The sequence below is a fragment of the Populus euphratica genome, unplaced genomic scaffold (assembly GCF_000495115.2).
Source record: "Populus euphratica unplaced genomic scaffold, PopEup_1.0 scaffold297.1, whole genome shotgun sequence".
Taxonomy (NCBI): domain Eukaryota; kingdom Viridiplantae; phylum Streptophyta; class Magnoliopsida; order Malpighiales; family Salicaceae; genus Populus; species Populus euphratica.
This window is the reverse complement of record NW_011500180.1, coordinates 107,666-122,529: the sequence shown is the minus strand read 5'-3', so window position 1 is coordinate 122,529 and position 14,864 is coordinate 107,666. Positions and strand designations below refer to the sequence as shown.

Here is a 14,864-nt window from a genome sequence, read left to right as displayed (position 1 = left end):
AATCTAGGAGATAAAATTATATTGTAGCTGTGATCATGTATCATAAGAACAGCGATCTTGGCCTATATGATGGTGTTCCTCTTTCTAGGGCTAGGCTAGATATGGTTTCTGTTTTTCTAGTTATTTCTCAATCCTATAAATTCTGGTGATTTCTATAAAAACCATTAATCCCTCTTCAGCATGCATGGTCAATACCTTATCTTCGTCAAATTCCTGAGGGATTGAATTCCCGTATTTTTCAACTAGGCAGGTAATCTATTATAATATGACCATCTAGGTAGGTAACCCATTACAATATATCATCTTGAAGAATCCTTGTATTTTTCAACTGGACAGGTAACCCATTACAATGTAACCATCTGGGCAGGTAACCCATTACAATGTGATCATCTGGGTAGGCAACCCATTATAATATACCATCCTAAAAAATCCTTTTATTTTTCAACTGGGCAGCAAAAAAATCCTTTTATTTTTCAACTGGGCAGGTAACCCATTACAATGTGACCATCCTGAAAAATCCTCATATTTTTCAATCATTAGGCAAGTTGCCTAGAACAATTAGACCACTCACGAAACCCTTTTCGCATTTTATTCTTTATCAGGTAAGTCGCCTGTAACAATTAGACCATCGTGCAATTCTTCGTGTTTCTTTATCGGGCCGGATGCCCAAAACAATTTGATCCATTTCAAAAAAAAAAAACTCAAAAAAAAGGGGAAAGAAAAAAGGGAGCGTTTTTCACAATTATTCTTCTTTACAAAACTTACTATACAAAGTTAAAAGAAAATAAATTTTCTAATGCCTTTGCACCGTCAACATTGTAAAGAGGGGTCAATTGTTGTAACCCAATTTTAGCTTATTGGCTTTTAATTTAATTTTACAGGGTTTAAAATGTAAAATTAAAATATTAGAGATTTATTTTGTTGAAAAGTGTGATTTGTCAACTTACGTGAAAATTAGGAACTACAATGTGCCTTTTTCATTCTATCTTTATCCTCAACATAATCTTTATCCTCAAGATAATCCTTACCGTCAAAATAATTCTTACCTTCTTCAAGATAATCTTTATCTTGAAGATAATCCTTACCTTCAAGATAATGATAGTTGTTTGCTTTCGAATTCGATTCTAATTTGAACTTCAAAAAAAGAGAATGAGTTTGATTGAGACTTTACTTCTCACACACGAAAGGACTCTGACACTATAAATACAGACCTTAGTGTATGCAAAAAAGGGGTAAAAGAAAACGACACAGGGGAGCAACTGAGAGCAAATTCATAGAAAAAAAAAGGGATAGAACCGGGGGAATAAAAAACTAAAATAGAGGAGAGGAAGCCGTGTTGGTGGAACGGCCCTTCCACATCGTCATCTTCATTTGCAAGCAGCAGATTCCAGGAACATACGAGGAAGAGACTAGACTAAGAAGAGGAAAAGAGAACTAGAGAAAATAATGAGCATAAAAAGAAGGAGGAGATAAGCAGAAGGAAAGAACAACAAAAACGTTGTCTAGGCACACCATTACCATCGTCTTCGACATAGTCGCCCCGGATCAGGTAAGTACTTTCTCATTCCCTGCTTTCTTTTGTGTTATAATATGCTTTGCTACAGTAGTTGTGAATTATAATTCGTTATAATATGCTTTGCTACAATAGTTATGAATTATAATTCACTTGCTACTATAGGAGTGAATTATAATTCACTTTAGAAGTCATTTGTTCTTGTATCAGGCAAGCGCTTTCATGCACGCTTGCTTCTTAGACCGGGCTGGGCTGCTGGGCCTAGCCCTTGGGCCCAGACCAAAAATAAAAACTAATAAAATAATAAAAATTATGTATGTAAGCTGGGCCTAGCCCAAAAATATAACTAATAAAATAATAAAAATTGTGTATGTAAAAAAAAAAATATAAATATGAATTTATTGTTTTTTATTATTCATTGATGCCAAGGTCAGAATAAAAATACCGATTCAAATTTATTTCATAGTATTTTATTTAGTTATATAAAAATAAAAAATGTGCATAAAAAATAAGATAAAAAAGTAAATTTATTGGTTTATTCACTGACGCTAGAGTTAGGAATAAAAATACTAATGTAAATTTATTTTATTTTGTTTTAATGAATTTTTGCTTTTATTTAGCTATATAAAAAATAAAAATAATGTGTATGTGTAAAAAATAAATTGATTTTTATTTGTTTATTCATTGACGCCAACAGAGTCAGGAATAAAAAAAAATGATTTAAATTTATTCATTTTAATACCTATATAATATTTATCAATGTCAGAGTTGGAAATATCCGTAGTTGATTATTCACTAGCGTCAGAGTAAGGAATATTACACGCAAACCATCATAGTATAAACCAACAAAAGTGTTAGCAATCAACGACAAAGATCAGCCATACAGCCTGTCTTAGGCAGGATGTTTAAGGGATGATAATATCTTTCTTTTTATGTAACCAGTCTTGTACTATAGAATCTCTGTTAACCAGTTAGGGTTTCTAGTGACCATAATATTAGGTGGCTACTCCTTAAACAAGAATATCCTCATTAAAAAACAGGATGTCAGAAATTCATTCTTTCCAAAAACATTAATAATTTTTTAAGGCCGCCGCGATGTTGGGTGCGACAATGTTAACAATTGATGTAAGGAAAGATCAAATAAAAAAAAAATTGATGTAAGCAAAGATCGGAGATGGAGATGGAATGTGATCGTTATTGAGGTAACTTTTATGTTTGCGATTTGAAAAAAAATATTTTATAAAAAAATATTTTTAGTTGAGGTTAGTTTTATATTTATATATATTTGATTAAAACTTTGGTTAAAATTGAGTTTGAATAAAAAGTAGTTTAATATGTTTGGTCAATAATGCTTTTTAAATTAAGATTATAAAATAAGTAAAATACATATATATTAATATTAATGGTTTTAAATTTAAATATTATAGATTTAACTACTACTATTACATCATGAAATAAAACAAATTTTATATAAAATATTTTTTACTATTTCATTAAACTATATATAAAATATTTTTTATTATTTCATTAAACTATATACAATTCCATTACATAAATAATTCATTCGACAAGAATAACAGTTTCCATGATTTTTTGAGCATGCAATAAAATTAGGTAAAATATTATCAGGAATAAAATTGAGATTACAATACAAGTAAATTTAATTTACCCTAAATTAGTTTTTTTAAAGCAAAAAACAATTATTGTTCACATTCACATGAACAGTGTGAGTAAAATTAATTAACTGTACTAATTTTTTAAAATAAAAAAGCATTATTCACATGAACAGTGAGAGTGAATGAAAATTCACTACACTGGTTTTTTTTTTAAAAATTGTTTATTAAAATAAACAATGTGAATAAATTAAAATTCAACTTTAATAAATAGTGTGAGCAAAGAAAAGCAGCATAGAGCTGCTTTTATTTTTCTTGCTTTTTAAACACAATATATAACGAGTTTCATAATAATAAATTGTGTTTTAATGTTTACTAAACAATTATTTGATTGTAATTACTTTAAATATAAAAGCAATCATGTAAACAAAAACAACAATGCAAACAAATACATTAGCATGCACCACATGTGATGACAATTCAAGAGAGAAGATGTGGGAAAACAATTGTGTACTTAGGCCATGTAAGAATTGATAGGTAATGGACTCAATTGGATAGAGATAATAGCTTAGGCACACATTTATTCTTTTCCCTTGTATTTACAAGCCTAGTGTTGTTGGTAGTGATTATAATTGTTTAAAATCATTACCCCGATAAATATTTCAAATTGAAATTTAGGATTTTCAAAAATAATTTGGAGTGCATTCAGATATTTGATCATAGTATTAATTCTAACTATTTCAAAAATATTAGAATAAGTTTCAATTTTTTTATTAAAATTTATTTTAAAAACAAATTTAATGTTTTTAAAACTTTTTAATGTATTGATTTTAAAAATAAATTTTTAAAAGTAAAAAAAATATTATTTTAAATAAAAAACACTTTACAACATTTCCAGATATCAAAGAGGAAAACAAGACCAATAAACACCTCCACTCTCTCGTGCATGCTTGGAAAATTAACAAAGCTTTATTATTCATGATAGGTTAGTTTTCTCTGTCCAGAAAGAAATTCAAAGGCCTTCTCTTTTTCATTTTGTTTCTATTCATTTTTCTTTTTCTTTTTCCATTATAATTTTCTTTTTCATAACCTTTTGGTTTATTTTAGTTCTTATGGGCTGGATTTCTTTTTGATTTGGAACATTTTTTATGAGCAGTTCATTTTCAACTACAAAACAATTCCTAGGACTCCGTGGCCTAAATGTACATAGATATAGTAATGATGATCTAAATCTTAGTTAATTGTATAAATCAAATGGAATGATTAAGCTCTTTTTTTTAATTGACAAATAGTTATGATTTGATTATATTCAATAGATAAATGGTTGGTTTGGTTATGAATATGATTTCCATTGTTAGACTATATTATCCTTTTTTTATTTCCTTCTTTGTTTTTTCTCTCTATATGAGAAGAATTTATATTTTTATTTTGAAAATAAAGTGTTAGACTTTTTCAAAAAAATAAAATGTTTTGTATATATTAAAATTTCAACAAATCTGGCCGATGATCTAAAGATTACTATTGACAAAACAAATTAAATTTATTGGGTTTGAATCCAAAATAAATTAAAAACTTCAATATTCTTCTAACTAAGACTATTTTATGTAATTTTTTATATCAATTTCTCTAAACTTCCATTTAGATGAACGACACTTGAAGTAAATTAAACTTGATCTACCTATAAATAAACAACAAAGCCACCAATCAAATAGTAAGTATTTGTTAGAAGTGAAGATTTATGACTGATTTTTTATTTATTTTTTATAAATTTATTATGATCTCATAATCTCAGTTGTAGGTTGAACCAGTTAACCTCGTATTGACTTTGATTACTTTTTTCTGTCATTTTTAATTATTTTATTTATATATTTATTATTTTATCATTTAATATTATGATGATTTAAAATTGAGTTTCATAAAAAAAAAATTATTATCTCACGATTTAAGTCACTAGTTTGGCAAGTTGATTTGAATTGACTTTGTTTATTTTTTGGCTTCTTTTTAATTGAACTTTTTTTTTTTAAATGTTCTTTCTATGAGGTTATTTATCCCTATGTCATTACTTAAATTATGGATTTGATAGATTGACCTGAATTAATTATATTTTTGTGTCATTTTTTAATTGATTTTTTTAATTCCATCATCTAATTACTCAATTTTTCTTCTTCTTTTTTTAGATTTTTTTTTAAATTTTATCATTGAATATTAAGTTGTTGAGAATTAAGTTTTGTAATTTTTTTCAATTTATCTTCTATGGAGTTATCCCAATCTTATGGATTTAGTTTTTTTTTTCCTTAGTGAAGCTTTATAATTTTTTTTTATTTACTTTCGATGAATTTATTATGATCTCATACTTTCGATCATGGGTTTAAGCGTGAGTTGACTTGGGTTGTTTTTTTTTTGTTTTCTATTTTTTTTTAATTTCATCTTTCAATATTAAATTGGTTGAAAAATGAACTTCATTATTTTTTTCAATTTATTTTCTATGAGTTATCTCAATCTCACAATTTAGATTGTAAAGTTAACAAATTGACTTGAGTTGACTATGTTAATATTTCGGTTCCTTTTTTAATTGAACTTTGTAAATTCTTTTACTTACTTTCCATGAAGTTATCCTAATTGCATAATCTAAGTCAGAGATTTCATATATTAACTCGGGTTAATTTAGTTTGTTTTTTAATTAATGTTTTGTTAATTTTCATGAAAAATATTTTTTTATTTTAATTTAAACATAATTAATTTTATTATTAATATGTAAGTTATGATTTTAATTTTATATTAATTATAAATTTAAATATATCCTTAACATGCAGTTCTTTTCCTTCACCCTAGCCACGGGAAAACAATTGTGGGTCTCAACACTAGCGACTGTGTAGATCTAGAAAGCGGGTTGCAACTCCTATCTCTTGCATTCATTGTGTTAGATCCTCTGCTCGCTTGTAATCATTTACAGTTGTACTTTAAGCTTTGATGACAGGTATTAATTTATTGTTGGCTGGAAACGTATCATAAAAAATAATTAGAAAAATATAGCTTCGAAAACAAGAGAACCCCATTATTTATGGATAATTAATATAGCCTATTTTATTTACTAGTTATATTTTTTTTTAATATTGTTGGATTTATCTTGTTAACATTTTTGTTAATTATATTAATAATGTTATCATTAATACTTTAATATGCTTCTAAAAGTACAATTATCAAAGCTTCCGAGCCTTTAAGATCTCTTTTTTTTTTTCTCTATCCTTTGTCTTTAGAAACTACAAGTAAAAAAAAAAAAACAAAGAATAAAAAAAAGTCTTTTAAAACATATTAAAATTTAAATATCAGTACTATCAATACAATAAAAAAAAAATGATTGCAACAACATGAAAATGATACCAGTACTATAAACACGAAAAGATTTAAAAGAGATGATTGTAACAACACGAAAGATTTAAAAGAGATGATTGCAACAAAACGAAAATTCAATGGTAACTCATGTGGGCTAACGGCCAGCCTCCAAATCCAGCCTTCTCAGCTAAAAGCATCGCATAGCCATAAAAGGAAACTTCGTCTTGTCTATTCCTCATATTATTAAACTGAATCCAACTAATATTAAAAAAATATTTATTTATAAAACAAATCATAAATTTTTATTTAAGTTTGAATCATTAATTTATTTTCTTGCAACATATAATTAAAAAGTACAATCCAAAATAAAAATATTCATAAATAATATAATGCTAATGATTTTAATTATTAGTATAAATAGGTTTTATCTGAAAAAATGGATTATATTACACAAAATAATTCAAAATAGCATAATATAATTGTAACCATGGTAGAAAGATACATTTTAATTTTGTAATATTAAAACTTAAATATTATATCTCATATTTGATGATTTATGATATTTTGTTTCCTCTAAAACTCTTACAAGAGTTTTCAATTTAAGATATTTACTAATTATCTATAATTACAATCACACTTTTTTATTAAAAAAACAGATTATGAATATTTTTTAGAATTTTAAATTTTATTATATTATTAAACTAACTATTTACTTCGAATTGTTGCTATATAGTCACAAAGAAGACATGACCAAGATAGTTTCTACCATTTAATCAAAAACATACTCAAACTTTAGGATGAAAATTCCAAAATTAATTTTTTTCTTAATTTTTTTTTATTTTCTCAATTTGCACATAACAGGCGTCAATGGGAAGCTTCGGATTATGTTAGGCGGATGGTAAGTGAAGGGTTGTATCCTAATTCTGTTATTATAACTACTATTCTTCCGGTGATAGGAGAAGTATGGGCGAGGAGATTAGGCCAGGAGGTTCATTGTTACGTTTTGAAGATATGAAAGGTTGTTCAATGGAGTTATCGATTCAATATGGGTTAATTGATATGTATTGCAAATGTGGGGACATGGTTTCAGGGAGGCGTGTGTTTTATGGATCGAGGGAAAGGAATGTTTGGATGCAGCAAGAAGGGTATACGCCTGATGTGGTAACGGTTGCAACTGTAATTCCAGTTTGTGCTAATTTGAAGACTCTGAAACATGGGAAGGAAACTCATGCTTTTTCTGTAAAGAAATTGTTCTTGCCAAATGTATCTCTCACTACTTCTCTAATAAAAATGTACTCAAAGTGTGGTGTTTTGGATTATAGCGTCAGGTTGTTTGATGGTATGGAGGCTAGGAATGTGATCGCATGGACAGCCATGATTGATTCATATGTAGAAAACGGGTGCATATATGAAGCATTCAATGTGTTTAGGTTTATGCAGTGGTCGAAGCATAGGCCAGACTCTGTTACAATGGCAAGGATGTTGAGTGTTTGCAGTAAAATTAAAACCTTGAAGTTTGGAAAAGAGATTCATGGACATCTCTTGAAGAAAGATTTTGAGTCCGTTCCTTTTGTTTCATCTGAGCTTGTCAAGATGTATGGGAGTTGTGGACTGGTTCATAGTGCTGAAGCAGTGTTCAATGCAGTTCCTGTCAAGGGTTCAATGACATGGACGGCCATCATAGAGGCTTATGGATATAATAGCCTATGGCAAGATGCAATCAAACTTTTTGATGAGATGAGATCCAGGAAGTTTACTCCTAATGATTTCACTTTCAAAGTGGTTCTATCAATCTGTGATGAAGCCGGATTTGCAGATGATGCTTGCAGAATCTTTGAACTAATGTCTAAAAGATATAAAGTTAAGATATCTGGAGAACATTACGCTATCATCATTGGACTTCTCAACCGTTCTCGTCGCACTAGGGCAGCTCAAAGGTTTATAGATATGAGTAATTTATTATCGTGACACATTTACGACGCTTGTGGCCATTCTTTCCTCCGATTGTGTTGAGTTGTAATTCTATATATCATGTGACATCGCATAGGGACACACACACACTCTTCTTCTGATCTGTTTATATTGCTTGCAGCTTAACAAATTCTGATAAACGAATTCAATTGATCACAATATGATATTAGGTATTTTTCAATTGGAATTGGAATGCACTTGATTATAGATGATCGTTTACTACATCATTAATTTTGTTAGTTATCTCCTCTTTTAAAGTACACACACACACATATATATATATAAAGGGAAGTTTTTCCAAAAAATAAAAAATAATTTTTTTTCCAATTATTTAGTCCTGCCCCAAACAATTAAAATTTTAGTTTAAAAACTCCACATAACTAGGTCTAACATATTTTTTATGATTTTCTTTTTTTAGCTTTCATGAGTAACATACAAACTTTTCATGCACATAATTTTTTGTTGACACAAAAATTTTTAAAATTAAAATTAAAATTAACTGAATATTGGAATTAAAATTATAATTAACTGAAAATATTGGAAAAAAAAGATATTGTATAAGAACATGATATGAATATGAGTGATATATTTTTCAAATTATATAACTATATATTGAATATTGAATCATTTAACGAAAAAACATTAAGGAAAAATAGCATATTTCAATAACAAGAAATAAAAAATTACAAGTCTTTAACAACATACACTTGATATATTAAATTTTACATTTATTGGATAATTTATTTTCTCCACTAATTTTAGTTTTCATCATAATAAAAAACACCAAATATTACAATCAATTATAAAACAATTCGTAGGAACAATATGCCAAATTAATGTTGCCATATATCATTTTAGCACATATTTTACGAGACCCGGAAAATGAATATTTATCATGTAAGCTTCCCAATTAACACATGTAGGGTCAAAATTGAAGGCATCTGCATCTGAATAAGTCTCTCTTGCAGCAATTTGCAACTTTTCCGAGTTTGCGTCATCAAATCTGAGTAAAAAAGGATAAAATTAATTCATTATTTTTGTAATCTTTGTAATGTTGGAATTCAATAACTAAATCCTTACATGCCCTTAAAGAATACATAAGGTTTATAGAGCTCAGCTAATCGCATTCCTAGTTTCAAGTTTCTGTTGAGAGCAGTGTACTTGTCGTTGTAGGGTTTCTGGTATGAAACAGTATTTATTGCTAGATGGAATACCTGGTAAGAGAAAAAAATACTTGTAAGTTTGAGATTAATAAGAAAACAATCACATACGTAGGAAGTTTATGTTTGATTATATGTTGTAAGATAGGGAACGCAATTATAGAATAAGACAAACGTTAATTTAATTATTTATTTTAGATTGTAATCATGCATGAGACATATGCATGGTGCACCAATTTCTATCTTCTTCCACCATTTTTTTAAGTATGGGCAACTTAAGCTATTAAGTGAATTTCAACGATATGATTTATATTATTTTTTAAGACATTCTTTCAAGTAAAAACTCTTTAAACTTAAAAATTGTACAAACTTATACTATCTTGTGCTTAATTTTCATCATATAAATGAGGATAGTGAGATTTGATCGAATTTGTAATCGTTTGATCATTAAGGCTTCAATACCATGTTAAAAAATCAATTCAACCCAATAACATAAATTGTTAGATAATGTTCCAATATATAATTTATATTATTTTCTAATACTACCTAACCTAGGGGTGATTATTTTTTGTTCAGTTCAGTTTTTATTAAAAAAGTAACTAAACCGAATTGTTTTTTTAAACCGGTTAAAACTTACTAGTTTCGGTTCGGTTTGATTTTTAAAACAAAAACATGTTTAAACCGGTTTGGCCTGGTTTTATTTTGTTTTTCGGTTTAACTTGGTTTTTTCGGGTTTGGATCGGTTTTTTTAGATTTAGTTCGGGTCGATTCATTTCAGGTTTTTTAGTTTCATACTTATAAAACCAAACTGAATTAGTCTGTTTTTTCAAAATTCTAATCAGTTTAATTGATTTTTTTCATGATTTGGTTTTTTCAGTTATGTTTTTGGTTTAATCGGTTTTTTAGTTTTTTTTACTCACCCCTAATATAACTTGACATTTGTAAATTGGATATTAACAATTCTTACAAAACTCAATGATTGGTACTTAAAAGTAAATTTTTAGCAAGGTTTTATATCATTATTTTGCACTTAAAGTATCAATAACTCCTTAACTAAATCATGCTTTATAATATTATTTCTAATACTATAAGATACCTTTAATTTATAGTAAATATTCATCTTAAATGTAGGCCTATCATATTAATTAAGGGATTGATAGATGAGTTTAACTACTAAAATTAAGAAGACAAATAGAGTTCTAAGATTAGAAAAGAGATGTTGGTTTAGTCGAAACTGAAATACCATTCATTTATTGGATGATAACTGGAGTTGTAGAACTTAGATTTAGGTTTGCTCTATATAAATTGAAAGATAAGATATAGGCATAAAACTTTTATGAAGAGTCCAAATTCAAAAAATACCTTTTCCAAGTTGAAATTATAGCAACAACGGAGAAGTCCAAATCTGTCCTACTGCTCAGACACTGTTCAATATTCAACTCATATCTCGAGTTCTAGAAGTCCAAATATATCTATTTTTTTTGTTGGAAAGTTAAGATAATTTCCTAGAACTCATAAGACAATCCGTTCAAATTCTGATGTTAGTAATGATGTTTTGTTGAGACAATAAGATAAGGATTGTCACCAAGTCAAGATGTGGCCACCCACTCAACAATTAGTCAATAAATCAATAGTTTAAAATTTTTGCCTATAAAATAAGGTATTTGTTATTCATTTAGGTATCTTGATTTTTAGATAAATATCATATTCTTGCTCTCTCTTTATATTTTTGTAATGCTTAAGTTTTGCTTATAGTAATCTTTTGTTTATGTTTGTCATTTCCTTTCCTATACTTAGTTAACTTATATCTTATTTATGTTCTTATCTTATTTATTTATGTTTTTCTTTTTCATTATATTTAGTTAAATTTATTATGTCAAGGTGAAAAGGTTATACTAATGCTATAGGAATAAGTATAGTATAAACTTAACATGGACCTTAATGTTTGATACTAATATCTTTTGTATTTGTTATCTTGTTCACTTTTAATACTTTACTTGTTAAATGGTTGATCTAGATTTATATCATATAACATCTAGTACAATTGATATAAATCTAGTACAATAAATACTTAGCACTTTCATAACCTAACCGTATAGTATAACCGACACATGTGTTATGAAATAAACTTTATTTATTATTAACATAAGTTATAATAATGAATATCAGACAATATTTACAGGTATTAGCTTTGTTCAAATAAGATAACTAATATAATCATGTTAACAATTTATAATGTGATTGGAACCTCCTTTGTGTATGGTTTTTAGTTGAGTAATAAAAAGAGTTTATATTATACTTGTTTAAAATACTATTAGTGGATCCTCTAATCTTGACAATTATTTTATCATTATTTAATCCTCACATTAATCTAACATTACAAAATCCTCTTTAACTTATTATTATTGTTATTATTATTATTATTATATAGTTAATTTTTTTATTATTCAACCTTAATTTTATTGGATTATTTATTATTTCAATATTTTTACATTCGAAAAAAAAAATATTGATATTTTCATTATGTCAATCAATAAGATAGGAGTAATTAATAAGGAATGTGACTTTGCTTTCATACGCAGATGTCTTCTTTTCTTATATTCAAATAATTTAGTAAAAATAGATTTTCATTAAATAACTTGTTATTTTTTATCCACAAGGACACTTTTCGTGCAACTATCATGACATCACATCCTCTTTTTGAACGATGGACCTATGATGATGCAGGTGATGTGTGAACAATATGAACAGGTGATGTGTGAACAATATGAACCATAGAAATAGACTAAATTTTGATGGACATAACGAAATGTGAAAATAAAGTAATGCCAAAGAATTGGAAATTGAGACGCAGCTGAACTAAATTAGCTATGTTGATCAAACCTTTAATGGCAACGAATAACAAATCGCCGTGTATATACGGAAACTAGCCATGGAGCTGAAAGCTGTAAACTCGCCAACCTTTATTGGCTTTCCATCTTTGTCAATCAACGGATTTTGAACGAAGTACCGCATGCTTAGTTCTTGAAAATTTGAGAATTTGAACGGATTTCTCAATGAAGATCCTACATGATAAATGATTTCTGAAGTAGTGGATCGGTTTGCACATTCCACCATGGCCATTATAAGAGCATTGATTACCATGTCAGCTGGTATCTGCATCATTTCCAGGACATTTTCAGTTTGGGCATGCTTATATATATAAAAACTAATGAAAGAACGAAGCGGGTATTAGCTAACCACGTCGACTGTTAACTTTGGATTGAACGGGAAGTGTTTCAATTTCCCTTTAGCATAGCCAACAGCGACACCATCAATGGTCCTGTGTTATGGGGACAAAAATTGAGATTCGAAAATTAATTAAGAACCATGCATGCTTACACCATGATGCGCATGCAGATATGCAGTAGCAGATTACCTTACACCTTCAATCCAACCGGGAAACGGCTCCTGGTAAGTACTTGTTACCATAGTAGGGCGGATAATGACTAGAGGTACTGTATCTCTACTATAATGGACTAGGAGCATCTCTCCCATTGCCTTGGTAAATACGTAAGTGTTTGGCCATCCAAACATCCTGGCCCTGTAATTAATCACGATCAAGGGAAAATACATCATGTCAGGCAAAGAAGTATATATGTCTTAAACGAAAATTGTCACCATTTAATTAGATATTACTACCGTTTAGAGCCATAATCCTTCATGTAAGATGTGATCGCACTCTCTTCAGCATGTTCTGAGTGGAGGTTCGTCAATTTCTCCTCGACCAGTATCTTTTCCATGTCGATGTCTATCATTTCGGTGCCTTTCTTGGATTTCCCCAAGGGAAATGGCTTCTCCTGTATCAATCCTGCATCTTCGCCGCATACGTAAGCTGACGAAAGCACAATCATTGAGAAGATGGACGTTAGTCTGCATTAAAGATTCCAAAAAATTATACTTGGCGTGGATTGTGTGCATACTACATAATAAATATTCTTACCAGTTGATACATGGACAAGCACCTTAACATTATTACATTTCTTGACAAAGTTCAGGAGGTGCAAAGGTCCCAATGTATTGATACCTAATGCAACATCGTATCTTCAACAAACAATATAAAAAAATAAGTAAGAAGAGTGAAACGTTACTGATTTTAGTGATTAATAAATTCTTAAATATCTTTCGTTGCAAAGGAATTTAAATCTCTTATCTCTAAAAGAAATGAACTAATGAAAATCAGTTAATTTCCTTGCTGACCTTTCATCAAAGTTGGTGGTGGCAGCGAAGTTAATCACCGTATCAATTTCATTCCATATCTGATCCTTCAACAACGAGTCTCTTATTCCCAAGTCCACACAAGAGATATCCCCAGGAACAGGAGTCAGTTTTTCATAAACGAAGGAATATAAACTTGCACCATGTTGCTCTCTCAAAACATCAAACAAGGCCATCCCTATCACCTGTATAAATCAGTATATATCCAATATAGTATCAAGAACTATTCTATGTTTCAGTCCATGATGCACATATAATAAATTTAAGATACAAAAAAGGGAAAGAAAGAAGAAGATTTTACCTCATTATGCAGGCGTTCTTCAGCAGATTTAGTGTCCACGGCTCTTAGAAGAAGATAAAGCTTCTTCACTTTGGGTTGAACCCTCAATATCTTCTCCACAAAAACTGCCAACGTTAGAAAACAAGATTGTTAATAGATTGATTCTGTCACAGCACATCACTACAAAAATTAAAGGGACGAAATCATAAATTCGTAAGTCTTGAGGAAATAAATTTCTTTTGAGAGGGGACAATACTCTTCGCAAGAAATCCAGCTGCACCAATGACCAAAATGGACTTGTTGTTCAGGAACTCGGTTATACTTCCCAGCTCCATTGAAGAAAATATTTTCCTACCTTTATTAAATTTTTGGATGATTTAAAAACAGCATCTCGGAGGGTATATATATATAACCACAACATCAGAGGACAGTGGTTTGCAAACTTAAATTGACATTTACTAGTCTTTTAGGTACGGTGTGATAAATCATTTAAAATGTTTAAAGCAGGGTAGTTAGCATGGACCAGATGTGATGACAATTCAAGAGATAAGTTGTGGGGAAAACGATTGTGGACTTAGACACGTGCAAATCGTTTCTTTCACCCTAGCCCCGGGCAAAAAGCTGTGAGTCTAAACACTAGCGATTGCCGACATAGAAAGTGGCTTGCAACTCCTTTCTTTTGCATTCATCATGTTGGGTCTTCTTTCTTTATATAAAATATTTTTTATTGTTCCATT

The 14,864-nt window shown here is 29.0% G+C and overlaps 1 protein-coding gene across 4 annotated transcripts in view; it reads right to left on the bottom strand.

Moving 5' to 3' along the window:
• Positions 1–14,520, bottom strand: part of LOC105111503 (alcohol-forming fatty acyl-CoA reductase-like) — an 18,230-nt gene extending 3,710 nt beyond the window's left edge. The window contains exons 1-11 of one of the 4 annotated variants that reach the window (XM_011006872.1): positions 14,384–14,520; positions 14,149–14,252; positions 13,830–14,032; positions 13,573–13,673; positions 13,272–13,464; positions 13,009–13,173; positions 12,831–12,912; positions 12,660–12,746; positions 12,474–12,551; positions 9,511–9,644; positions 9,264–9,433 (exon numbers count right to left, since the gene is read on the bottom strand). In XM_011006872.1, coding sequence (XP_011005174.1) covers positions 9,280–9,433; positions 9,511–9,644; positions 12,474–12,551; positions 12,660–12,746; positions 12,831–12,912; positions 13,009–13,173; positions 13,272–13,464; positions 13,573–13,673; positions 13,830–14,032; positions 14,149–14,252; positions 14,384–14,462 — 1,380 coding nt within the window. In that variant the 5' untranslated portion in view covers positions 14,463–14,520 and the 3' untranslated portion in view covers positions 9,264–9,279. Of the gene's footprint in view, positions 1–9,263; positions 9,434–9,510; positions 9,645–12,473; positions 12,747–12,830; positions 12,913–13,008; positions 13,174–13,271; positions 13,465–13,572; positions 13,674–13,829; positions 14,033–14,148; positions 14,253–14,383 lie in introns of those variants that run through there. The other 3 variants (XM_011006871.1, XM_011006874.1, XM_011006873.1) reach the window with 3 other exon arrangements.
• Positions 14,521–14,864: the final 344 nt, after the last annotated feature.